General features: G+C 45.3%; 1 protein-coding gene across 1 annotated transcript; it reads right to left on the bottom strand.

Annotated features, from left to right (window-relative positions):
• Window positions 1-4,564: 4,564 nt before the first annotated feature.
• On the bottom strand, window positions 4,565-13,761 carry LOC123164992 (chitin elicitor receptor kinase 1). The gene is made up of 11 exons (XM_044582614.1): window positions 12,932-13,761; window positions 7,920-7,956; window positions 7,536-7,684; window positions 6,849-7,048; window positions 6,483-6,572; window positions 6,233-6,326; window positions 6,000-6,151; window positions 5,826-5,920; window positions 5,589-5,727; window positions 5,250-5,348; window positions 4,565-5,009 (listed from the first exon to the last, which is right to left on the bottom strand). The coding sequence occupies exons 1-11, from the start codon at window positions 13,587-13,589 to the stop codon at window positions 4,845-4,847; spliced, it is 1,878 nt and encodes a 625-aa protein (XP_044438549.1). The 5' UTR covers window positions 13,590-13,761; the 3' UTR covers window positions 4,565-4,844.
• Between the last annotated feature and the right edge of the window lie 11,580 nt (window positions 13,762-25,341).

The raw sequence follows: 25,341 nt of genomic DNA, 5'->3' as shown, positions 1-25,341 counted from the left end.
CATTGGCTTTTGTTTTTCATGTGATGATATTGCCATGCTTCCTTTACATGATTTGCGCAATTCAGCTACTATACCATGCCATGATCACATAAAACCAAATATGCTTTGTTTTGGATGTTGTCAATATTCTCCATGTGATGTTTCTGCAAATGCTCATGAGGAGACCCCCATAGTTTCCTCATACATATTAGGAGATTTTGATACATTCCATACTTTTTGCATGATTCCCATAATTGTGTGCACCATATGCATCCCATGAATAACAATGCTCCATATATTTCTTATGATGAATTACATAATTTGAGTCTCCATTATGCTATACATAATAACAAACCTCTCATGATGGATGACATGTTTCTATATCACGCATCTAATTTATTTGAGCATTGGCTATTTTGTGCTAACCAACACATGCATGTGCGCATCATGATGGATGATGTGTACATATACCCCGCACATACAATTTTCCCTTTGCCTTTGTTTTGTGTAGGTACTCATGTATACTTGTCAACCTCTCAATCCCAAGAGTTGACGAAACGAGCTCTTGAGAGCAACGACGATTTGGGATCCCGTGGATTATCCTCACCACCGTTCCCTTCGCGCAAGGACTACACACACCTCTTCTACTTGTCTCTCACACGGCTATGGGCTATTTACCACTTGTCACCTTATGCCCATTCTATCGTGTTCCCTTTGCATGTTATGCTTGCTTCTATGCCTTTGCCATGCAATTGTGACCCTTGCTTGCATTTACCCATGATACACCATTATGCTACTTCTATCTGTATTTGCATGCTTGGTGGAGATCCTTGTTACTATTACCATGTTTTCCTTGTACCTCATGCTCTTGTTGATTGTTGTGTTCGGAGAGTCATGATGTCCCATTGCTATTTACATATGGCCTCTCGCCAATACATTGATGATATTTTACTCATATCTTGCTTTCATGCTTGTGATATGTCATGTGTATTATTCATGACCACTATTTGCACACATGACATGCTTGCCATGATTCCTTCTAGTACGTTGCATCTTCGCACTACTAGATTGCTTGACTTGATCACCATGATTGCTTGCTTTGTCGCATCACCCATGTTCCATTATTACTCGCTTTCTTGGGTTGATGACATATATGTTCATGCCTCTCACATGATATATCTTGATCATTGTCTCTTGTGTCCATTAGTTGCCTCTCTCATATCTACTTGTAGTGAGTGCAACCATACTTTGCTTATTGATCTTGGAGACTTTGAAACCTTACTTGTGCTGCATGCTTGTTTGATTGAGCCTATTGTATTTGGTTGTTCTCGCATCATATGCCTCCATACTATGAAATGCCCCCTTGTCCTTTCTTATGATGAGCATGATGCATACACTTGTTGGGTATCTTACCACACGAATGATAGGTTTTGCACTTCCGCTAACCTCATTTGTTTTTCCGAGTGTTTGTCATGTTCTTTCGTTTTGAAGGATTCAAAAGGCGGTACCATCAAGAGACAACTTGGTCATGTGACGGCGTACACAATGCGCGACACCAACATTTTCGACATTCTCATAAAGGTGAACTCCTTCCATTTGAGCCATCCTCAAATATGCATATTGGATGGGTCATTCTTTCATTGTTGTCTCCTTCTTCTTGTCTACATGATACATCTATTGGAGGGGGGACCGGCATTGAAGATTGGCTCTATGGACCTTCACATTGAGGAGCGCTCAGACTTATTGGATGCACCTTCGAACCTCCACTCATGCCACGACATCGAGCATTGGTACATCAACACTCCTTTGACACATTGCACCCACACCTTCATATTTATTGATTGTGCTCACACATGTCATGCTCGATGGACATATCATACTCACCACAAGTTTGCACCCTATGCATGGATTGACACACATTATGCTTGTCTTGTTGCACCTATTCCCATGTCATCCATGATATATGAGTTTATGCACTTCCTAAGCAAATTTGTTGTGATCTTCCTTGATGGCATATTCATACATCATGATCGCATTGCCTACCATCAATTGCATGATCACATACCCACATTGAGCACCAATTGCCATATTCATGCTATTGATAAACCGTCTCACTATGACATCATTTTGCACCGTGGTTGCATTGATCACATTCACAATACATTTGTGTGCACAATGAATGCTTTTGCTCCCATGAACGCTTTGCATATCATTCAATATCATCTTGATAAGCTTCATGCACTTTGCCACGAACAATCTTGCTGCACGGACTCATTCTTACATGATGGACACCTTGTGTGCGCTAACCATTGTATTTCCAAGTGTCGTTTGTGTTTGCTCTTTTTGCATGTGTACCACTCCGGAGACACCTTGGAGTACTTGCATTGCGCCATGTCTTCCACTTCGTCCAACTACAAGTCCGTCCACGACAACCGTTTTCATGGTGATGAGGTTTTCGATCCGAGGTCGGATCTTTCCCAAGGGAGGGGAGATGATGCGGAGCATCCTACGATCATCCCCATGTACACTACGACTACTCCCCAAGCCCCAAGTGGACATACGACGAGACCTCAAGCATACGCCATTGGACACAAGGTGAACCCGCTCCTAAATGTTTCCCCTTTCCATTCGTGCAAGACATGGTTGCTACCTCATACAAAGACACTACTTGTGCTTAGGTACCAAGAAGACCCTCTCGGAGATGCTCGGGATCATGGACAAGTCCCCAAGTACAAGGATGAAGGAGCACGACAAGAGGAACCGGAGAAAGGCTACAGGACCCGGATATCCGGCCCTGGCCCGGACATCCGGCCCCTGAAGATGTCAAGAACAGCAGCAGCCCAACAACCGAAGTGCTATGGGGCCCGGACATCCGCCCCCCAGGCCCCGGACATCCGGCCCCAGCCCGGAAGTCCGGCATCCTTCACAGAACGCATCCACGCCAGCCCAGACATCCGGCCACCCCAGCCCGGACATCCGGCTCGTCATGAAGCCCCGGACATCCGCCCCCCCTGTCTGCGTGCAGTGTATCTCGGCCGAGGCCCATGTACCCCTTCGCCCCTTAGACTATATATACTCCCCCTCCACCTATGTTTTAGGGTTAGCATTGTGATAGCTCACTTGTGAGATAGAGCCTCGCCCATCCATACGGATCTACTCCTTGAGAGAGACCGCGGTCCCTCTATGGAGAAGATCCCCCTTGGATTCAAGACCCCCTCTTGGGTGGCCCCATCAAGACCTCCTCATGAAAAAGAACCGGTTACCCTTTGTATCGTCCTTTGTTGATCGTGGATCTTGTATCTCCTCTCGTGTTTCGAGGATTAGCATATGTGTGACTGTATGTTGTTGGTTTGAGTGATTCTCTTGTGTTTTCCCTCGTGTTTCCCCTCGTGTTCTTCGTGTTCTTAGTTGGGATCCGCTCCTTTCATGAAAGATCGGTCGTATAGGGTTCCACCCTACATCAGCTAAACTTTGACCTTTGATTCAATGAACAAAATGCCGTTGCATGTCACAACAATAATATTATTGAAAACTAGTTCAGATACGAATCTAACGATATAAGTTTTGATGACATGCACTAACATTTTGTTAATTAAATCTATGATAAAAATTTAGCATAAAAAAAACGAAGCAGACTAATAAACCAGAACGGAGATAGCACCTAATAACCAGCTCAGAAACATACTGCACGATAACGAGTAATTATAAATTAATGAAGACAATGAAGCACACACCAGCCTTATTTAAGGCATGAGCCATTGATCGAAACATGCACGCGTAGTGTGGAACTCGTTGTGGTTGAGGCCGTGTGGGACTGGGCTCCCGGGACCGTCGACATACATGGCGGTGTCAGTACCACGGTTTGGAAGCCTAGCTGCCGCCTGTTATTTGGATTTTGGAATCTCATCTTGCGCCAAGGAAAAATAAAGGGTACAATGTGTGTTGACAGTGGCGCCTTAGACCAACTCGGCCATATCAATTTCTTGTGTGTAATTTCTGCTAGTAATAAGATATTTTAACGGTCTGAGGCCCTGCAGTCTAATCATATTGAATCATCAGATTAACCATCAACGTCTTTTTTTTTAGCCCTGACCGTAGAACAATCTTTAATGGGTTTGACTATGATTCCTAGAGCTGGGATTGGCCGAGGACATTTTGTTTCCTGTATAACTATTTGTACTATAACTTGTAACATATTTGTACCTTGCTTTTATTAACCATCAACGTCGAACAGAAAGTTAAACTCGACCCGCAAAAAAAAGGTTAAGCTCGCTTGAGAAAATGGAAAACCGCTAACGCTAATCTGCCATCTGTTCCCGGGACGAGCACTGTACATCTTTGACTATATCTCCACGTAGCGCCAATATCACACGTCTAACGTCTCGACCGATTGCCGACGAGCTAGCAGTAGAAAGCTACTGGAGCTAGCAGCCAACGGAGCAATCAGGCACTACTAGTATTAGTGCATTCATTACCAATATTTCTTTCCTATATATACTGTTTCCGTAGTTCCCACTGAGGAAAAGAGACTCCACGCATCCTCTGCCAAGATTATTGCCACACAGTCTACAAGGCCTATTAGCTATTTCCATTGCCACGTCAATATATTACACTTGACACATACAATGATACAACTCAGATGAACGTGGCGCTAAGGTCTCCAAGAAGAAGAAAAATATGAACTCGGGCATAAATAAAAGGAGAATAAAAAGAATCTATACCGATGGGAAATTACACGTCGAAGATATAGCCAAAACAATCGATGCTGTCAGGCTGTCACTGCCGCCTTATCGTCCCGCATTTGACTGTAGAACCCCGATGTACAACGCCAGGGGAGGCATGTGGATGTGGCTAAAGAGAGGAGGTCATCTCCCGGACATGAGGTTCACCAAGCCCGGGTTTTCGTAGAGGGCGTTCATATCCCAGAACTCGCTCGTGGAGGACAGCGTCATCAGCGCCACCACCACGGATCTCATCGTCGGCCTCAGCTTGGGGTCCTCCTGTGTGCACGCGTTCGCCAGGTGCGTCATCTGCAACCACAAGCCAACAAATGTTTTATCACGATGGGTAAGCCGTTGCCAAAAACTGACATGTGGTTAAGGTGTGTCACGGATGAGGTCGACATGATTTGTCAACAAGATTGTAATGTCTCTGGTTGATTAATTTAAATGTTTTATTCGCAAATAAAAAGGCACCAAATGTTTTATCCTGGCTGGCATATATCCAATCCAACCACGCAAGGAAGGCAAGCCGGAGCATGTCTTGCTAACCTTGAGAATGGCGTCGATGGGGTAATCGTCTCCCAGCTTTGGATCGATCAGCCTCTTGAGGCCTTCCTTCGGATCCGGTGCGTTGAGAGCCTCCTCAAACTACACAGATTTCAGTTTGGTAAGTCATCAAACATGCAAGGTGAATTCAGCAAGGACCCAAAGCCAGTCTGTGTGTGGTGGCTTCAAAAGCATAACTGTATGATAACAAAACATCCATATTAATCTGACCGTAATGCCACTAGAAGTAACAAGGCAGAATGACACACGAAACAGGTACCCTAGTAGTTTTATCAAGCATCAAGAGCAGAATGTAACTTGTTGGCTGAGCAGCACAATTACCAGATAAACCAATCCCTTTGAATCACTGGCAGATTCAGTTGATCGGACAATGGCATCTTTGGCTGAAATGAGTTCGTACAGGACAACACCAAAGGCATAGACGTCGACTTTAGGAGAAACATCACCGTATCGGGCATATCTGCAAACACCGTTTCCCATAAATGTCAACATTCATCGCAAGCATGGAATATTACTTTGCGGATAGCACAACGACAAGTAGATGTTCAGGACACCTACTCTGGAGGCATGTAACCGAATGTACCAACAACACGTGTTTGCAAAGATGTACCACCACCAACTTCTGTAAGTTTTGTTAGACCAAAATCTGCAACCTGGAAGATACACATAAATATTACATCAAGGGTGGACAGAACATATGAAACACATGAATTCTCCTTGAATCATTCCTACCTTTGCACGGGTGTTCTTGTCTATCAATATGTTTGCGGATTTAATGTCCCGATGTATGTACACTGGAACGGTATGCTCATGAATGTACTCAAGACCTCTTGCTGAATCTAGTGCAATCTGAACTCTTTCAACCCAAGAAAGAGGCTCATAACCTATCACAAATGCGCGGAGAGATTAATTTGCCGGAAGGAACAGACAAGGCAGAATCAATATTTTGGGAGGCAGAACATTACCAGTTCCACGCAAATGCTGGCTTAAGTTGCCATTCTCGATAAATTCGTAGACAAGGAACAAAGAACTCTCCGTGCAATAACCAATCAAGCGCACCTGCATGAAATTGAACATTGAAACGGCAGTGAAAAGGTTAAATTAACCTGACTAGAGAATAGTGTGATATTACGAGGTCGTCCACATGGAAAATCTATATCATCATCCTATTAAAATAACAGTATTTTTAGGTACAGAAATAGAAGATTTACGAACCAGATTAAGATGATGAACATGTGTCAAAACTTTTAACTCAGCAAGGAACTCTTGAGTAGCCTGCATGTCCATCTTTTTTATGGCAGCTTTCTGGACAACAGTGGATGACACAAGAGAAATAAAGCAAGTCATTTCAAATGAAGAACATGTCATGAAGCTGCATGATCACAATTCATGGACCAGCGCAGAGTTACATTATTCCACCATTGTTCAATCCCCTAGTTAAGTACTCCCTCCGTAAAGAAATATAAGAGTGTTTAGATCACTACTCTAGTGATCTAAACGCTCTTCTATTTCTTTGCAGAAGGAGTACATGTTTGTGGCATGTGGGATTCTGGAATGCAAATGAAATAAAAATGAACTAACCTCGCCTCTGAGCTCAGCATAATAGACAGCACCAAAACCACCTTGTCCAATTTTATGAATTATGTTAAAGCCTTCTGTAGCATTAAAAAGTTCTTCATATGAGAACTCGACTGATTTGTCAACTGTAATGCCAGCAGCTGGTGAAGCTCCATCAGCTTGACTGCTCGATGGTGTCACCTTCTGCATGGATACTGCACTGGCTGGAACAAAAAGAATAATAGTTCAGAAATAGCAGAAGTCACATTCTGTTATAATATTTGTCAAGGCCTGTTCAGTTCAGGGAAGAACAAAATAAGGGGAAAATGGAAGCATAATTCAAGGTTCTCTAACTTTCTCTATCTCCCAAAAGTACACTTATAGGTCCCTAAACTAGCTCATTGGTTACACTTATAGCCCCGAAACTATTACTCATAATCATAACATATATCATACTCTATTTACTCCATAATATTTCCAGGTCCACACAGATCAATATAATTGCTCCCATGATAGACAAGCATTACTTCAAACCACCCAAATCCCCTCGTATCTTTGTAGCAGAACATTGTTGAGACGAACAAAGGGCATAAATTAACTTGCAGTCGTGAAATTAGGACATGCAAATGCTTTTTCTACAAAAGAATTAGAAGAATAATTCACAGTTCCAGGGTCAGAGTAGTCAGAGATCCCTACAGAACTGATTGTTACCTAGACGGGTAGATTCTTCAGAAGATGGAAGCAAAGCGTCCTGTTTCGCCTTTCTTCGCCTATAAAACAAGAATAACACAACACCCAGCACTAGTGCAAGTACACCAGCCACAACACCTCCTGCTATTGCTCCCGCTGAACTTTTTTTCCCTGTCGCGACGAGTTGAACATGAATAAACATCACAGTTCTCTCACAAGAATCAACAATATCCAGTTTTCTTTCCAAAAACCTTAACACCGAGCAATAATTAGCTCCCGGAAGGACAAAGGCTGCCTGTACTGCACAAGATGAGGATACTTATCAGCATAACTGCATGAGAATAAACATAACATGACCAAGAAAATCAAGAGGATAGAAATATAAGTTAAAATAACAACTCTTACCCTTGTGATTTCAGAGGAAGGTAGCTTCCATTGGGATCTGGAAAACCATACAAGCAGAGGAAAATATTTCAGGAACACGTGATCAATTGTACGCAACATGTAATTGAACTTTTTTATAATGGAATTTTTTTATTGACTCAATACTTCTCATGAAGATGATACAAGCAACAAAGAGTTCACACTAAGCCTCTGCATAACTATGCAATTCATGGCAACTGTTCTCTTGAGGAAAACCGTTGAATCAAATTGAGTTAAACATCAATGTCAACATTGTAACCACATGGTATCATCAAATGGATTGAGGGTTTCACTTCAACTTGTTTCTCAAAATTAATAGTACACAAAGATCGTTTGGTCCAAGGAATTATTTAGGCAATTTTCTTACCGAGTTACCATACATGCAGAATTGGCATGACACAACACACATGATCAGCAACATGGCAAAAAAATCATATCAATATGGAGATGAAACCCAAAAGATTTTCGTTGGGGCGCAACCCTCTCAGCGATGCGCCACATCGGAACCCGGGTGTGGTGTCAAACGGGCAAGGGCCGGGCCGTCACCCCTCAGGTGGCGCGCCGTATCTTGATCTGGATACGGTGGCAAGTGAGCGAGGATCAGGTCGTCGCATCCTTAGTGGCGCGCTACATCGGCGCCCGGATCTAGTGAAAAATGAGCAAGGGTCTTCGCATTTGACTCGACGAGTGCGAAGGGTAAGGAAGCTAGCCGAGCCTAGGAGGATCCGCTTAGGTAGCTGGAACGTAGGGTCACTGACAGGGAAGCTTCGGGAGCTAGTTGATGCAGCGGTGAGGAGAGGTGTTGATATCCTTTGCGTCCAAGAAACCAAATGGAGGGGACAGAAGGCGAAGGAGGTGGAGGATACCGGCTTCAAGCTGTGGTACACGTGGACGGCTGCAAACAGAAATGGCATAGGAATCTTGATCAACAAGAGCCTCAAGTATGGAGTGGTAGACGTCAAGAGACGTGGGGACCGGATTATCCTGGTCAAGCTGGTAGTTGGGGACTTAGTTCTCAATGTTATCAGCGCGTATGCCCCGCAAGTAGGCCACAATGAGAACACCAAGAGGGGGTTCTGGGAAGGCCTGGAGGACATGGTTAGGAGTGTACTGATTGGCGAGAAGCTTTTCATAGGAGGAGACCTCAATGGCCATGTGGGTACATCTAACACAGGTTTTGAAGGGGTGCATGGGGGCTTTGGCTATGGCATCAAGAATCAAGAAGGAGAAGATGTCTTAAGCTTTGCTCTAGCCTATGACATGATCATAGCTAACACCCTCTTTAAAAAGAGAGAATCACATCAGTGACTTTTAGTAGTGGTCAACACTCTAGCCAGATTGATTTCATCCTCTCGAGAAGAGAAGATAGGCGCGCATGCCTAGATTGTAAGGTGATGCCTGGAGAGAGTGTTGTCCCTCGGCATAAGTGGTGGTTGCTGACTTCCGCTTTCGGATTCGTGTCCAGCGAGATAAGTGTGCCAAAGTCGCTAGAACGAAGTGGTGGAAGCTCAAGGGGGAGGTAGCTCACGCGTTCAAGGAGAGGGTCATTAAGGAGGGCCCTTGGGAGGAAGGAGGGGATGCGGACAATGTGTGGATGAAGATGGCGACTTGCATTCATAAGGTGGCCTCGGAGGAGTTTGGAGTGTCTAGGGGAAGGAGAACCGAAGCTAAGGATACCTGGTGGTGGAATGATGATGTCTAGAAGGTGATTAAGGAGAAGAAAGATTGTTTCAAACGCCTATACCTGGATAGGAGTGCAGACAACATACAGAAGTACAAGATGGTGAAGAAGGCTGCAAAGCGAGCTGTCAGTGAAGCAAGGGATCGGGCGTATGAGGACCTCTACCAACGGTTAGGCATGAAGGAAGGCGAAAGGGACATCTATAAAATGGCCAAGATCCGAGAGAGGAAGACGAGGGATGTTGGCCAAGTCAAATGTATCAAGGACGGAGCAGACCAACTCCTGGTGAAGGACGAGGAGATTAAGCATAGATGGCGGGAGTACTTCAACAAGTTGTTCAATGGGGAGAATGAGAGTTCGACCATTAAACTGGAAGACTCCTTTGATGAGACCAACATGCGTTTTGTGCGGCGAATCCAGGAGTCTGAAGTCAAGGAGGCTTTAAAAAAAATGGAAGGAGGCAAGGCAATGGGCCTTGATTGTATCCCCATTGAGGTGTGGAAAGGCCTCGGAGACATAGTGATTGTATGGCTAACCAAGCTTTTCAACCTCATTTTTCGGGCAAACAAGATGCAAGAAGAATGGAGACGAAGTATATTAGTACCAATCTTCAAGAACAAGGGGGGTGTTCAATGTTGTACTAATTACCATGGAATTAAGTTGATGAGCCACACAATGAAGCTATGGAGAGATTCATTGAGCATCGTTTAAGAAGAATGACAAGCGTGGCCAAAAATCAGTTTGGTTTCATGCCTGGGAGGTCGACCATGGAGGCCATTTTCTTGGTACGACCTTATGGAGAGATACAGGGAGCAAAAGAAGGACTTGCATATGGTGTTCATTGACTTGGAGAAGGCCTATGATAAGATACCGCGGAATGTCATGTGGTGGGCCTTGAAGAAACACAAAGTCCCAGCAAAGAACATTACCCTCATCAAGGACATGTACGATAATGTTGTACAAGTGTTCGAACAAGTGATGTCGACACTGATGACTTCTCTATTAAGATAAGACTACATCAGGTGTCAGCTTTGAGCCCGTATCTTTTTGCCTTGATGATGGATGAGGTCACAAGGGATATACAAGGAGATATCCCATGGTGTATGCTCTTTGCGGATTATGTGGTGCTAGTTGACGATAGTCAGACGGGGGCCAATAGGAAGTTAGAGCTATGGAGACAAACCTTGGAATCGAAAGGTTTTAGGTTTAGTAGAACTAAAACCGAGTACTTCAGTACTACTAGGCGCGAGGAGGAGGAGGTTAGCCTTGATGGGCAGGTGCTGCCTCAGAAGGACACCTTTCAATATTTGGGGTCAATGCTGCAGAAGGATGGGGGTATTGATGAAGATGTGAACCATCAAATCAAAGCCAGATGGATGAAGTGACGCCAAGCTTCTGGCATTCTCTGTGAAAAGAGAGTGCCACAAAAGCTAAAAGGCAAGTTCTACAGGACGACGGTTCGACCCGCAATGTTGTATGGCGCTGAGTGTTGGCAGACTAAAAGGCGACATGTTCAACGGTTAGCTGTGGCGGAGATGCGTATGTTGAGATGGATGTGTGGCTACACGAGGAAGGACCGAGTCCGGAATAATGATATACGAGATAGAGTTAGGGTAGCACCAATTGAAGAGAAGCTTATCCAACATCGTCTGAGATGGTTTGGACATATTCAGTGCAGGCCTCCAGAAGCTCCAGTGCATAGCGGACGGCTAAAGCGTGCGGATAATGTCAAGAGAGGTCGGGGTAGACCGAATTTGACATGGGAGGAGTCCGTAAAGAGAGATCTGAAGGATTGGAGTATCACCAAAGAACTAGCCATGGACAAGGGTGCGTGGATGCTTGCTATACATGTGCCAGAACCATGAGTTGGTCGCAAGATCTTATGGGTTTCACCTCTAGCCTGCCCCAACTTGTTTGGGACTAAAGGCTTGTTGTATGTGGTAACAAAATGGCACATGAAGAAAGAAATATGTGGGGTCAGCACCATAACCAGAGTTCAATCAGTTTATTTGCTACTCACAAACATTAATATAGCTGGAACTACGAACAATTAACAATCCAAAACCTCATAATAAGATTTGAATAGAGCACCTGTATCACTCTAAAACTGAGCATGAAACTGCATAACACTTCCCTAGTATGACAATTAGTCCCCAATACTCCTTTTCAGTCAGCTAAACAAAAGCTAAAATTTAACCGAATTCCCCACAATTCAATTTGAATAGCAGCACTATTCACGAATTATGCAAAGATCGTTTGGGTCCCCAGAAATATTAGGCAATTTTCTTACTAAAGTTACCGTATCCTATAAACCTAAAAGAGTGATCCCCACTACTTCTAGTTATCTGAACATGTGTGCTTCCACATCATCAAAATTGTTGTAGTCGTTAGATTTAGGACCCGAATATCCAGCAAACGTCAGATTTTTAGGCATGGCAAACTGAAAGTTTTTTCACGGCAAATTATGTTTACCGAGGGTGGCAAGTTTAGTTGGTGAGCATGGCAAATCCGCCTCAGTTTATTTTTTTGCCAGAAATTACCGTGCTCGCCAACCAGATTTGACATCCTCACGCCAACATAAATTGCCATGAAAAACGTTCGACTTGCCATGCTAAAAATCTGACGTCAGTTTTTTAGCATTTTTGTAGACTTACTAGCTTGATCCACCAGCATCTGTCTGATCTACGCATGAGAATCCTATACTATGCAACATGCATTAGCACATTTTAAGTGGGTTTTTAATCAAATTGCATTTAATTGTGACATGCACAACTTCTCATGTTAAGTTTTTTTTTTTGCTTATGCAGAAATTTCTCACATAGTTTAAATGTAAGGACTTAACTAGTATTCTAGACAATATTTAGAAACTATATATCCAATTCCGTGGCAATGTGCGGGGTATAGTCTAGTATGCAGAATTGGCATGACCCAACCCACAGAATCAGCAACATAGAACAATATCAATCAATATGTTGGAACAAAATGGTACATGAAGGAAGAAATATATGCCGCCGGCATCATAACCAGAGTCCAATCGGTTCATTCTACACCCACAATCATTAATATAGATCGAACTTGAGAATCCAAAACGGTTTCTGGTGCCCATTTTATAACTTCGTTAGGAATTTTGAACAGAGCACCAATATCACTCTACAACTGAGCATAAAACTGCACACCGCACTTCTCTAGAGCAATTTATCCCCACAATTCAATTCGAATAGCAGCACTATTTGAATTCAATTCAATTAAACTGAAACTGCACGCCACAGTTGAGTCAGCTAAATCTATATACGATGGAGTTGTGAAGCCTGACCTTTGGCTGGGATATACACGATGCCGCTCCCGGTGACACCATCCATCCCGGGGTTATACTTTCTGAGCAGGTCCATCTGCTCCGGCGACGAGAAGCTATGATTGGCGGCGACAGAGGCGAGGGTCTCTCTGTCCCTGAGCGGGTATGTGAGGAAGAGGCCGTAAGCGGTGGAAATCCCAGGGTCGCCGCATGAGCAGTTGACGGTGACGTTGACGGAGCCGACGTCGGGGATGTTGTTGGCCGGGTAGGTGTTTGTGGCCTGCAGCCAGGCGGGGGTGGTGAGGTTGTTGAATTGGTCGGCGATGCTGATGTAGGTGTCTCCGGTGTGGACGTCGTAGCGGATAGGGGCGGCGAGGAAGGTGGAGGCCGGGGCGGACGGCGGCGCGATGCATTGGCAGGGGAAGGGGACGTTGAGGCGGTCCCCGGCGGCGACGAAGTCGAGGTTGGGGATCCCGGGGTTGTACTTGCCGAGCACTCGGTAGTCGGAGAACCCGAAGAGGCTGGCGATGTAGGTGACGTTCTGGTTGGACGCGACGTAGTAGGAGCCCAGCGCGTGGTCGCAGCCCGAGGTGCAGCCGTCCCTCGCTGCGGTGGCCGCGTTCGGGCCCGCCGCGGCGGCCAGGAAGAGCAGGAGCAGGGGGAGGAGCGGAGCCTCCATGGCGGCGTGGCGCGGAGCCGGAACCCTAGCGGGAGGGGCGGAGGAAGCTTGGCACCATTCGACAGTCTGTAGCCAGAGGGGATGGGCTGGGAGCGAGGGGAGAAGACGCTGACGCGTCGGGGAGTTTGACTCGTCGCGGGCACTCGGCAGTTAGGCCACGGCGTTTCACTGGCGGGTCTGGGCGAAACAGCCAGCGGGAGGTGGACGCGGTCGTGCCAGGGAAGCGAAGCGCGGCGGCTGCTGTTGCCGCGCGGTCAAACGAAGCGTGCTACGAATTCCTGAGGTCCCGCTGCGCTGGGCACGGGGTGGTGTCCCATCCCATCCGGGGGGAATGTTCCCGTCGCGCGTACTGCTAATTGCGAGATTATTAGGCTCTAACCTGATGCACTATTGTAATGCGATTACACGTTCGCTTCTGGATTAAATTAGTATTACTAGAATAATTCATGGCAAAGCAACTCTCGAGGTATACATGTATGCTGCCTCCGGAACCTCCCCCCGGCCGTAGGCACGTCGGCCGGTGACATTTGGAGCTATTCATTTCGGGGATTGTTTGGGACTTGGGCGCCGACGGCGGCGTCGTGTGCTCTGGAACTACCATCTGGAGCAAAGCTGGACGGCGGCCGTTCATGCGGTGGTTTGTGATTCGCTAGCTTTACATTCCCCGTCCAATTATATCCCCTAATTATATGGCGTGTCGGAGAGTAAGAGAAATAAAGACTGGTTTATTAGTGCCGTTGTGTGATCGAGACGCATGCACGATGTGGTTGGTTACTTGGTTGTCTGTTTTAGTCAGCGAAATCGTCGAAATGAGGAATGGAATCAAGGAAATTTAATATCAACTCATGTTTATATTCAACAAAACTCAAGTGTCCAATAATGAAATGTTGATCTTTTCCGAATAATCGTCGCGGGCCTTTCCTCTCTTTACCAAACTAGAGACAGCTCCTACCCGAACTCTCTTTATTCTTGTCTATGCGGCTTTAGGCACAGCTTGAGTCGGCTAGCATGAATGAGAATGTGTTCTGTGATATCCAGTATGTCAGAGCTTTTCGCTAGCTTGACATTCCCCAACTAATTATATCCCCTAAATATATGGCGTGTTGGAGAGGGGGGGGGAGAGACAAAGACCGGTTTGTTGGTTGATTATTAGAGCATCTTCAACAGATACCCTAAAATTGATTATAGGTGATGAGAACATGTTTTAGAGCACTATTTTTTTCTGTAACAAATGCCTTAAAACTAATGCCCTCGATTTTGAATTTTGAACATAATTCATTGCATATTTCAAAATTACGAAGTTTACTATAAAATGTTGAACATTAAATATTAAAAACACACAATTGCACACTACTATGATAGAACATCACTACTACGGCGACACTGCCACAGTAGACCATCACGGATCCAACGCTTTTTTGTACGCATACAATACGGGTCGAAGGCATCGAAGTCCGAGTCGGTGTTGATCACACCTTCGCCGGAAGGGCCTGCTTCGTGGTCACTGCCGGTAGACGCCTTCACCTTCTCCTCCTCGTTGGAGAGCTCCATCTCAAGCTGGTCAAACAACTCAGCAAACTTGGCAAAAGATCATGTGATCCTCCTCCTCCTCCTCTTTTCTCTCCTTGCGATGCGCCTCCTTCTCGACGAAGAATGAAAAATTCCACACGACGACCTCTCGATGGGCCTGGATGAACTTCGCCATGTAAAGCACATCGTTGGTCTTGGCGTTGCGTTGCGCCTCAGCCCAACGGCATGCCTTCTCCTCCTCACGGGACACGACCCGAACCGAAGGGGCGAGGAACTCTGCGTAGTCATCCTCCTCAAGGAAGTTGATCACCGCCCGACTTCGGATGTACCGGAGCGTCGCTGCGTCGTACGCTCGTGTGGCCAACTCTGCGGTGTCTGTTGGAATATGCCCTAGAGGCAATAATATTTGTATTATTATATTTTTGGATTCATAGTTAAAGAATTCTGGAATATGCGATTCAGTGGAAAACTCATATGCACGTGTGGAAAAATAAACGGTTAAATAAAAGGTTCCTAGTCTTGCCTCTCGGACTAGCTCAAATGTTGTTGGTGATCATGTTTTTTGGATCTTAGGATATCGTTAAGTGTTAAACGATAGTCCTAAAACAACATTGAGATTATGACGTTGGAAGAGCGATCATATTGAATCGACCCAAACTTGTCTGTTATGAATTGAGTTTATATTGTTTGTAATAAATTGTAATAACTCAGAGTGTTAACATGTGATTTTGCTCCTTAGACCATGAGAGTATTGTAGTCACTTCTTATGGTTCGGTGGACTTTGGGGTTTCTCAAACGTCACATTTAACATGGTGATCATAACACAACTTACAGGCTCATCGGAAAGTTTGACAAGGGACTAGATATCTCAAGAGACATTCTTAGGGCCCTCTCGGTGGGGACATATTCTTAGGGCCCTCTCGGTGTGACGACATCCATCATCGTCTAGCCAGACACAGGTGACCATGTCATGGGATGCCAGAACACAATAACGAGAAAGAAGAACAAAACCGGTATTGAGGATAACGGTACAGTGAGCATGTGATGACTCGAGAGGATACTGATGCATCCCGGGTTTTGTGAAGTATCGTGAAGCAAAGGGAACATCACATGATAACCAAAGTTTCACTCGAATATCATTTGTGTGCTCATAGGGATCGATATGGACGTCCAAGGTTCTGATGTCGGTCATTGAACGAAGGAGTTTCGTTCATGTCTATGAGTTACCGACCTACTGGGTCACACGCTTAAGGCGATCATGATGCGCTGAGTGTTAGTAGTATGGGAGCAATGAGAATATATTTGTGGAATTGTTTCATTGATATTCAGAATAGTTCCGAGAGGATCCGGAAGCGTTACAAGGTCACCGAAAGGGTTTTGGAGAGTATAGCATAATACCGAGTATTACCGATAAATAATATATATAGGTGGAAAATGTTTCCGGGGCTGTTAAAAAATATATAAAAAGGTCTAAAATATTTGGAACACCTCAACGGGCCTAGAAAGGCCAAGTGGTGGAAGGCAACTTGGGCCACGAAAGCACAAGTTGGGAGGCGCGTGTTGGAGGTATGCCCTAGAGGCAATCATGTATGATGATATTTCCCATGTGTTTATGAATAAAGATAGTCCTTGGACATTATCAATGATGTGTATCAGCAAGTACGTGACTTGTTTGTGGGACTATGCATTGTATGATGACTATCCTAAAATGTCCCTGGTCGGGCTGTGTGGACGCACAACCAACTAGACTAGCATATGACACGGTTGATGGCTCGGTCTCACTAGCCATGGAGCATTGGATGCTAGTCGGATAATATGGACTCAGAAGGATCTGGTCGGATTCGACATAGTCAGATCCGAGTCGAGATAAGGTCCGAATTGGACATACCTGACTATGAGACGCAGTGATAGGTCATCTGTGAGTCTATAGTAGAACATACGTTCTATGTCCTAAGACATGGGCTGGCACATGTACTCGGGATGGTGACAGACCTGCTTTGGGCCAACCAAACGCTACTCCCTGATTGGGTAGTTACAGAGGTAGATTTAAGGCTTGTCCAGACCCATGCTGCGAGACATGGTCGAGCAAGATGGGATTTGCCCCTCCGATCAGGAGAGATATACTCTAGGCCCCTTGTGTGATTCGACCAAGATAAGCATGGCCATGCGACAAGGATTATGAGATAATCCGATTTGTGGTCAGCATCACTGGAACGAGAAATAGGTCTGGCTAGCACAAGGATGACAAACTCGCCTTGAGCCCGACAACATATATCGTGTGGCAAAGGGAACATAAGTGTGGCATGTTGTATAGGTTCGTCAACCGACTTCATTGTCTACTTGGTGGTTCATACGCCTTGCTAGAGGCCGCTACCAGCCGAGTAGGTCCAAGGTGATCCGACCTGCGACCAAGCCAACTTGAACCTAAGGGGTCGCGCGCTTAAGGGAAGGAACCTGTGAGGCCGGATCCGGCTCCACGAGTTAGATGTGATCCTACTCGGACTCGGATCCAGGCCGAACAGAATGTGGGCTTTAGGATCTGTGTGAGGCCCAAGTGTTGAGCCCACGACGGATGCCTATATATAGTGGAGGTGCAGCACACTCATTCAAATCACTTCGGTGCCGTCGCTAGGGCTTTGCATGTGTTGTAACTAGCCACCTCCACTCGCTGTCAGTTGTGTGATTGGACCTAGCAGTCTGCCGCACGACATTCCTCCTGCATGTGCGGATATCGTTAGAGGCAGTGCACTTGCGCCACTTCGACAAACCTATTCGTGGGATCCAATTGGCTACATGGGAGATCGATGAGGAGGAGACGACTCCGGAGACGCCCTGCCTCAACTCTACTTCCGCTGCACGGCACTGCGCGTCTAGTGGTAATGATCCGTGATCCATTCCCGTGGCATGTTCCTAGTTGATCTGTGACGCCCCTGATTCAACCGTACACTAATCATACACGCAAACGTGTACGATCAAAATCAGGGACTCACGGGAAGATATCACAACACAACTCTAAAAATAAAATAAGTCATACAAGCATCATAATACAAGCCAGGGCCTCGAGGGCTCGAATACAAGTGCTCGATCATAGAAGAGTCAGCGGAAGCAACAATATCTGAGTACAGACATAAGTTAAACAAGTTTGCCTTAAGAAGGCTAGCACAAACTAGGATACAGATCAAAAGAGGCGCAGGCCTCCTGCCTGGGATCCTCCTAAACTACTCCTGGTCGTCGTCAGCGGCCTGCACGTAGTAGTAGGCACCTCCAGTGTAGTAGGAGTCATCATCGACGGTGGCGTCTGGCTCCTGGGCTCCAGCATCTGGTTGCGATAACCAGGTAGAATGGAAAGGGAAAAAGAGGGAGAAAAGCAACCATGAGTACTCATCCAAAGTACTCGCAAGCAAGGATCTACACTACATATGCACGGGTATCTGTGTAAAGGGGAAATATCAGTGGACTGAACTGCAGAATGCCAGAATAAGAGGGGGATAGCTAGTCCTGTCGAAGACTACGCTTCTGGCAGCCTCCATCTTGCAGCATGTAGAAGAGAGTAGATGGTAAGTTCACCAAGTATCATCGCATAGCATAATCCTACCCGGCGATCCTCCCCTCGTCGCCCTGTGTGAGAGAGATCACCGGATTATATCTGGCACTTGGAAGGGTGTGTTTTATTAAGTATCCGGTTCTAGTTGTCACAAGGTCAAGGTACAACTCCGGGTCGTCCTTTTACCGAGGGACACGGCTATTCGAATAGATAAACTTCCCTGCAGGGGTGCACCAAATCACCCAACACGCTCGATCCCCTTTGGCCGGACACACTTTCCTGGGTCATGCCTGGCCTCGGAAGATCAACACGTCGCAGCCCTACCTAGGCACAACAAAGAGGTCAGCACGCCGGTCTAAATCCTATGGCGCAAGGGTCTGGACCCATCGCCCATTTCACACCTGCACGTTGCGAGGGCGGCCGGAAGCAGACCTAGCCCCGTTAATACAAGCGCATGCTTACGGTCCAATCCGGCGCGCGCCGCTCAGTCGCTGATGTCAAGAAGGCTTCAGCTGATACCACGACGTCGAGTGCCCATAACTGTTCCCGCGTAGTTGGTTAGTGCGTATAGGCCAGTGGCCAGACTCAGATCAAATACCAAGATCTCGTTAAGCGTGTTATTATGAAGTAGCCGCGAACGCCGATCAGGGCCAGGCCCACCTCTCACCTAGGTGGTCTCAACCTGCTCTGTCGCTCCGCCACAAAGTAACAGTCGGGGGCCGTTAGGAACCCAGGCCCACCACTACCGGGATGGAGCCACCTGTCCTTTCAGCCCCCACATCAAAATCACTTGCGGGTACTTTACGAGCCGACCCGACTTTAGTCACATCGTGTAATTTGTATAATATGTATGTATGTATGTATGTATAAACCCGTGATCACCTCCCGAGTGATCACGGCCCAGTAGTATAGCATGGCAGACGGACAAGAATGTAGGGCTACTGATGGGATACTAGCATCCTATACTAAGCATTTAGGATTGCAGGTAAGGGTAATAACTGTAGCAACAATGACAGGCTATGCAGCAGAATAGGATTAACCGAAAGCAGTAACATGCTACACTACTCTAATGCAAGTAGTAGAGAGAAGGAATAGGCGATATCTGGTGATCAAGGGGGGGGCTTGCCTGGAAGCTCTGTTGTACGGGAAGAAGGGTCGTCGGTGACGTAGTTGTACTCAGCGGCATCAGCGCCGGTCTCGGGGTCTACCGGAGAAGAGGGGGGAAGAAACAATAAATACGGAGCAAACAAAGCATCTCAAAGCATACTCGGGGTTTATGATTTATTTGCTATAACTTGAACATTTTAGTTTTAAAGTTCGAAAACTTTTGATGATTGCTTTTAATTCAATTTTGAATTATAATCGGTTTTGGACTAACGCGAGATTATCAAGAGTAATCGAGGTGATATGGCATCATTAGTAGGAAATTACTGTAGTCTAATTATCCGGGCGTCACATGATCTATGCGTAGGGAAAATTTATATTGCAGTCGATGCACCTAGCGTAGCCCAACAGCGCCCCTTTGCCATGGAAGGAGGCTGAATTGGAGGGGGGAGGAGGACTCCTCCTCCCCTCCCTTGGATGGCACCCCAAGGAGGGACTTTCTCTCCTTGGTGGCTGCCCTTTCCCTCCCCTCCAACATGTATATACTAGGGTTTTTGCTCTTTGGAACACATAAATTTTGGAGCCTCCTCTAATCCCTTCTAGTTCTAGTTCTAGTTGATCTAATTAGAGGAAGACCTAGCTCCTCTAATCCTCATAATTAGAAGCTCAGTATGGTTCTAATCTCCACCCTCTAATTCTTCGGTCACGATTAGCTCTAGACGGTCAAGCGCTGCTGGATCATGAAGGCTGCACGCTTGCAACCAAGTAGAAAGGCCGTACTTTCGGTCTTCAGTTTGAGGGACTGCTCATGGGCGGTTTGCGGGATCATTCCTCGATGGTTCGAGGGACTCCGAGTACGATCTACACCGGCACGTTCTTCTTCTGCTACAACTCGGTGACGGTAACGATCGTGATCTCAACCCATTATGCATCTACATATTGATCTTGGGTGTGCGTAGGCGCGGAATTTTTTGTTTTCTACTACATTTCCCAACAGTGGCATCAAGAGAAGTTATATGAGTAGGTGCGGGTTGGGATCCAGATCACATGTGGATGTGAGGTTTGATGTTTTTGCTATGCTTCCCTCGAGTGTTGCTTCGGTTCAATTCGTCGACAATATGATGTAGCTTTGTTACAAGGTTCTAACAATCGATCGGCTCTGGCTATCGACGATCTGCCAATAGTTCCTTGGGCTTCATCATAGTTGAGAATAGTGAACCGTCGCGTACACAAGAGTCTGCCGAGGATGGATGATCTTCTAGGTGGTCATGCGTATTAGACGAAGTTTAGTGTGGGGCTAGAGATTTTTAATTAAGTCTCTTCCCTCACACAGCCCGAAACTTAATCTAGCGTCAAGAATTATCACCTTATGTTATGGACATAGGTAGCTAGTATTATTGTTAAAACTGGTTAACCGTGTAACTAAAATTTGCTAAAACCAATTAGAGGTCATCTAACTTGGTTTTGCAGAGTATGCATATGATGTGGTATAGCCTTCGTCATGATAATGAGTTTATGTATGAGATGGTTATAAGTTGTAATGTTAAGTGGCATGCACGTCACGACATGATGGCTGGAGCCACGAGATTGCCACATTAATGTAAATATCATAGAGATAGCCTACATGTTACAGGTGAAGATGGCAAGCGTACATGGAGGACCCCGACGTGGAGAAGGTGTACTAAGGTGCGGGACGGGGAGCTATAATTTCGTGCCACGGCGTAATTTTTGAATTTGGTGCCACGACAATGTTTTCTGAAACGGTTGTCACATCAACATTTTCTGAAATTGCCACCACGACATCGTTTTTGAAAGGTTGCCACGACAAAAAAATACTGGTCGTCACGACGCTTCAAATAAAGATTGAAGATGATCCCGGAGGATTCGCGGTGCCCAGGGCTATACCATATCATGCTTTTATGAATTGCCCGGGATGTTTATCCCTTTGTTGCTTGCACCCTTTGATTGTGCAGTAGTCAATTATTAGGGTGATCTCTCACAGATAAAATCAAGATTAAAAGGTGATCTACCGAGTGTTGCAACCGTCTATGACATTCTAGCATCTCGGAGTACGTCATGTCCACATGAGTACAAACTATATGAGAGGTGTAAGATGGAGATCATACCATGTATGCAAATAACACTCAATTATCTTGAAGTTCTGGCAGAATCGTCCTAAGCTTGGAGTACGAAGCATCGAAAGATGAAGAAGAGTCATATGGTGATATGATCGGCAATAGTTTGCCTACTGGTCAATTTTTTTGTCATCAGTGATGTCCACATCAATGACTAAAAATAAGACCAGGATCTTGAATCACTCACTATCAATTATGAGATATTGTTTTGAGTGGGAGTGCACTTTATATTAATTTAGTTTAATCACTAGTGAAAATTACTTATTAGCTATGTCTATGCGTAGTTTGCATTGTAGTTGTAGAATTATGGCTCAGGGTTCCACCTTTGCCGTTGAAATTGATTGACTGTTATTTATCTGGTTGAATCTTTTACGATTGAGAGGATCCCCTCTAAGAGTGCCAAGAAGGATTTTGTCCTGCTACACTCTTGCAATGTTGTCCTACTAATGTATGGATGATGAGACTTACGTCTTTCGATCCAAAAGGCTAAGAATTACATTACAGTATGCTTGCTTCCGAGAAACCCGCAAAATGTTTGGGATAGTTATGTGATATTCTTGGAACTAAAAATTGTTTTCAGAAACAAACAAAGGTTAAAAGATATATGATATCTAAAGAAGTGTTTTATTTGCAAGTTCTAGTGAAGCGTTCAACTATGTTTGAGAGTAAAATGTGTAAGATCCGGAAGAACACCAGTCATGAGTTGATGGTGAGAAAGAACAGAACCATATGATGTAATGCGACTTACATGCCTAGGGAATTTTGGGGCTCTTGCCACTCTTAAAAAGTTAGATGATTCTTCTGTTGAGTGGGAGAAATATTTGAAGTAAAACTATAAGAAGTTTAGAGGCAGAAAGAAAAGAAGACCACAATGTCCAGCTCAGATATGAATGTCATACAAGTCATAAGATGTAGAGTAAGTTGGCCAAGTAAAGTGTGATTATTGAGAATTGTGATTAAATTGTTGAACACTAAATTCTTCGGGAATTGTGGTTAAAAGTTGATCACAAGGATACCGACTCGATTGCATGTTGTTGCAAATCGATGCAAGAATTACTATGGCCTAATGACCAACAAATTAATGAGGTTAAATAATGTGTTGAAAATTTTGTAGAAGTTATGATGCTTTTGCATCAACATATTACCTTAGAATTTATTGTCTTAATTCATTTTAGAGTTTTGTACACTCTAGCCCATTGCATAGAAGTTGCAAGGAGGTTGTTCATAAGAGAACAATAGTTGTTCGATGCAATGAACAAAAGGGACATACTCCTATTGTGAAGAGGATGTAAGTTAGGAATATTGATGATAGAATTGAACATTCATAACACTAACGCTAAATCGCAAGACGAAAAGAATACCACATATGTGTGGCACTCCGTTTTGTCACATTGGAGAAACCCGCATGGAGAAATTCCATAGTGATGGATTTTGGAGTCATATGATTACGAATCATCTAACGCTTGCAACTTTCATCCGAATAGTGAAGTGAACTAAAGTACCGTTCATAGGCCATAAAGAACGAGCAAAAAAATAATTGGAAATATGCATATTGATGTATGTAGTCCAATAAGTATTGTTGCAAGTAGTGGATCTATCTATCTTCAAGAATGACTTAAGTAGATATTTATATTTACTAATCGAGACATAAATCTAGATCTTTTGAAAACGTTTCAAAAGATTTTCAAAATGAAGTAGAAATTATTGTAAGAATAAAATTATGTTTCTACAATTGGATTGCAAAACAAACATTTGAGTTACAAAGTTAGCAAATGTCTTATGACTCTTGGAAAATATTTTATAGCTTGCACCTCCTATAAACACTACTAAGATTAAAGTGTTTTGAGTAGATGTAATCAAGCTATGTATGACATGGTGCGATCAAATACGACATTAATTATTTCACCAATATACTTTTTAATGTGATGCTTTGGAGACTGTGGCTTTTACACTAAAAGAGCGCCATCAAAATTATTGAAATATGTGCTACTTTGTAGGTTATCCCAAATGGTTGGGTATTCCTCTATCACTATGCCAAGGCAAAGTGTTCCGCTAGAGAGTGTGAAATTTTTGAAGAAAATGCTTTCTGCAAAAGAGTGAGTGGGAGGATAGTGCAACTCGACAAGATTGCAGAATCTTCGTGGTCAGGTCAAAGAAAAGAAACGTTAGAAATGATTCTAGAATTTCCTACTACGACTGATACGAAAGACTCTACATGATATATAGAGACTTTGGTCGAATTTGCAGCTGAACCATATAGGTTGGTGTTGGGGAACGTAGCAGAAATTCAAAATTTTCTACGCATCACCAAGATCAATCTATGGAGTAATCTAGCAAGGAGGGGAAGGGGAGTGCATCTACATACCCTTGTAGATCGCGATGCGGAAGCGTTGCAAGAACGCGGATGAGGGAGTCGTACTCGTAGCGATTCAGATCGCGGTTGATTCCGATCTAAGCACCGAAGAACGGTGCCTCCGCGTTCAACACACGTGCAGCCCGGTGACGTCTCCCACGCCTTGATCCAGCAAGGATAGAGGGAGAGGTTGGGGAAGACTCCATCCAGCAGCAGCACGACGGCGTGGTGGTGATGGAGGAGCGTGGCAATCCCGCAGGGCTTCGCCAAGCACCGCGGGAGAGGAGGAGGAGGGAGAGGGGTAGGGCTGCGCCAAAAGAGAGACGTTCTCGTGTGTTGTGCAGCCCCTAGACCTCAACTATATATAGGGGGAGGGGAGGGGGCTGCGCCCCCTCTAGGGTTTCCACCCCAAGAGGTGCGGCAGCCTAGAACCCATCTAGGGTGGCGGCCAAGGGGAGGAGAGGGGGGGCGCCACTAGGATGGGCCTTAAGGCCCATCTGGACCTAGGGTTTGCCCCCTCCCACTCTCCCATGCGCCTTGGGCCTTGGTGGGGGGGCGCACCAGCCCACCTGGGGCTGGTCCCCTCCCACACTTGGCCCACGCAGCCTTCTGGGGCTGGTGGCCCCACTTGGTGGACCCCCGGGACCCTCCCGGTGGTCCCGGTACATTACCGATAACACTCGAAACTTTTCCGGTGACCAAAACAGGACTTCCCATATATAAATCTTTACCTCCGGACCATTCCGGAACTCCTCGTGACGTCCGGGATCTCATCCGGGACTCCGAACAACATTCGGTAACCACGTACATACTTTCCCTATAACCCTAGCGTCATCGAACCTTAAGTGTGTAGACCCTACGGGTTCGGGAACCATGCAGACATGACCGAGACATTCTCCGGTCAATAACCAACAGCGGGATCTGGATACCCATGTTGGCTCCCACATGTTCCACGATGATCTCATCGGATGAACCACGGTGTCGGGGATTCAATCAATCCCGTATGCAATTCCCTTTGTCTATCGGTATGTTACTTGCCCGAGATTCGATCGTCGGTATCCCTATACCTTGTTCAATCTCGTTACC

This window comes from Triticum aestivum, chromosome 7D, assembly GCF_018294505.1.
Source record: "Triticum aestivum cultivar Chinese Spring chromosome 7D, IWGSC CS RefSeq v2.1, whole genome shotgun sequence".
NCBI classification, from domain to species: domain Eukaryota; kingdom Viridiplantae; phylum Streptophyta; class Magnoliopsida; order Poales; family Poaceae; genus Triticum; species Triticum aestivum.
This window is presented reverse-complemented; position numbering and strand designations above follow the sequence as displayed.

Bases quoted from the DNA above. Each gene is read 5' to 3' on its own strand.
- LOC123164992 (XM_044582614.1), bottom strand. From the start codon at position 13,589: ATGGAGGCTCCGCTCCTCCCCCTGCTCCTGCTCTTCCTGGCCGCCGCG. The intron at 7,685-7,919 runs GTAAGAGTTGTT...CGTCGCGACAGG, and splicing joins CTTCCTCTGAAATCACAAGG to GAAAAAAAGTTCAGCGGGAG. The intron at 5,728-5,825 runs GTAGGTGTCCTG...CGGTGTTTGCAG, and splicing joins TTCGGTTACATGCCTCCAGA to ATATGCCCGATACGGTGATG.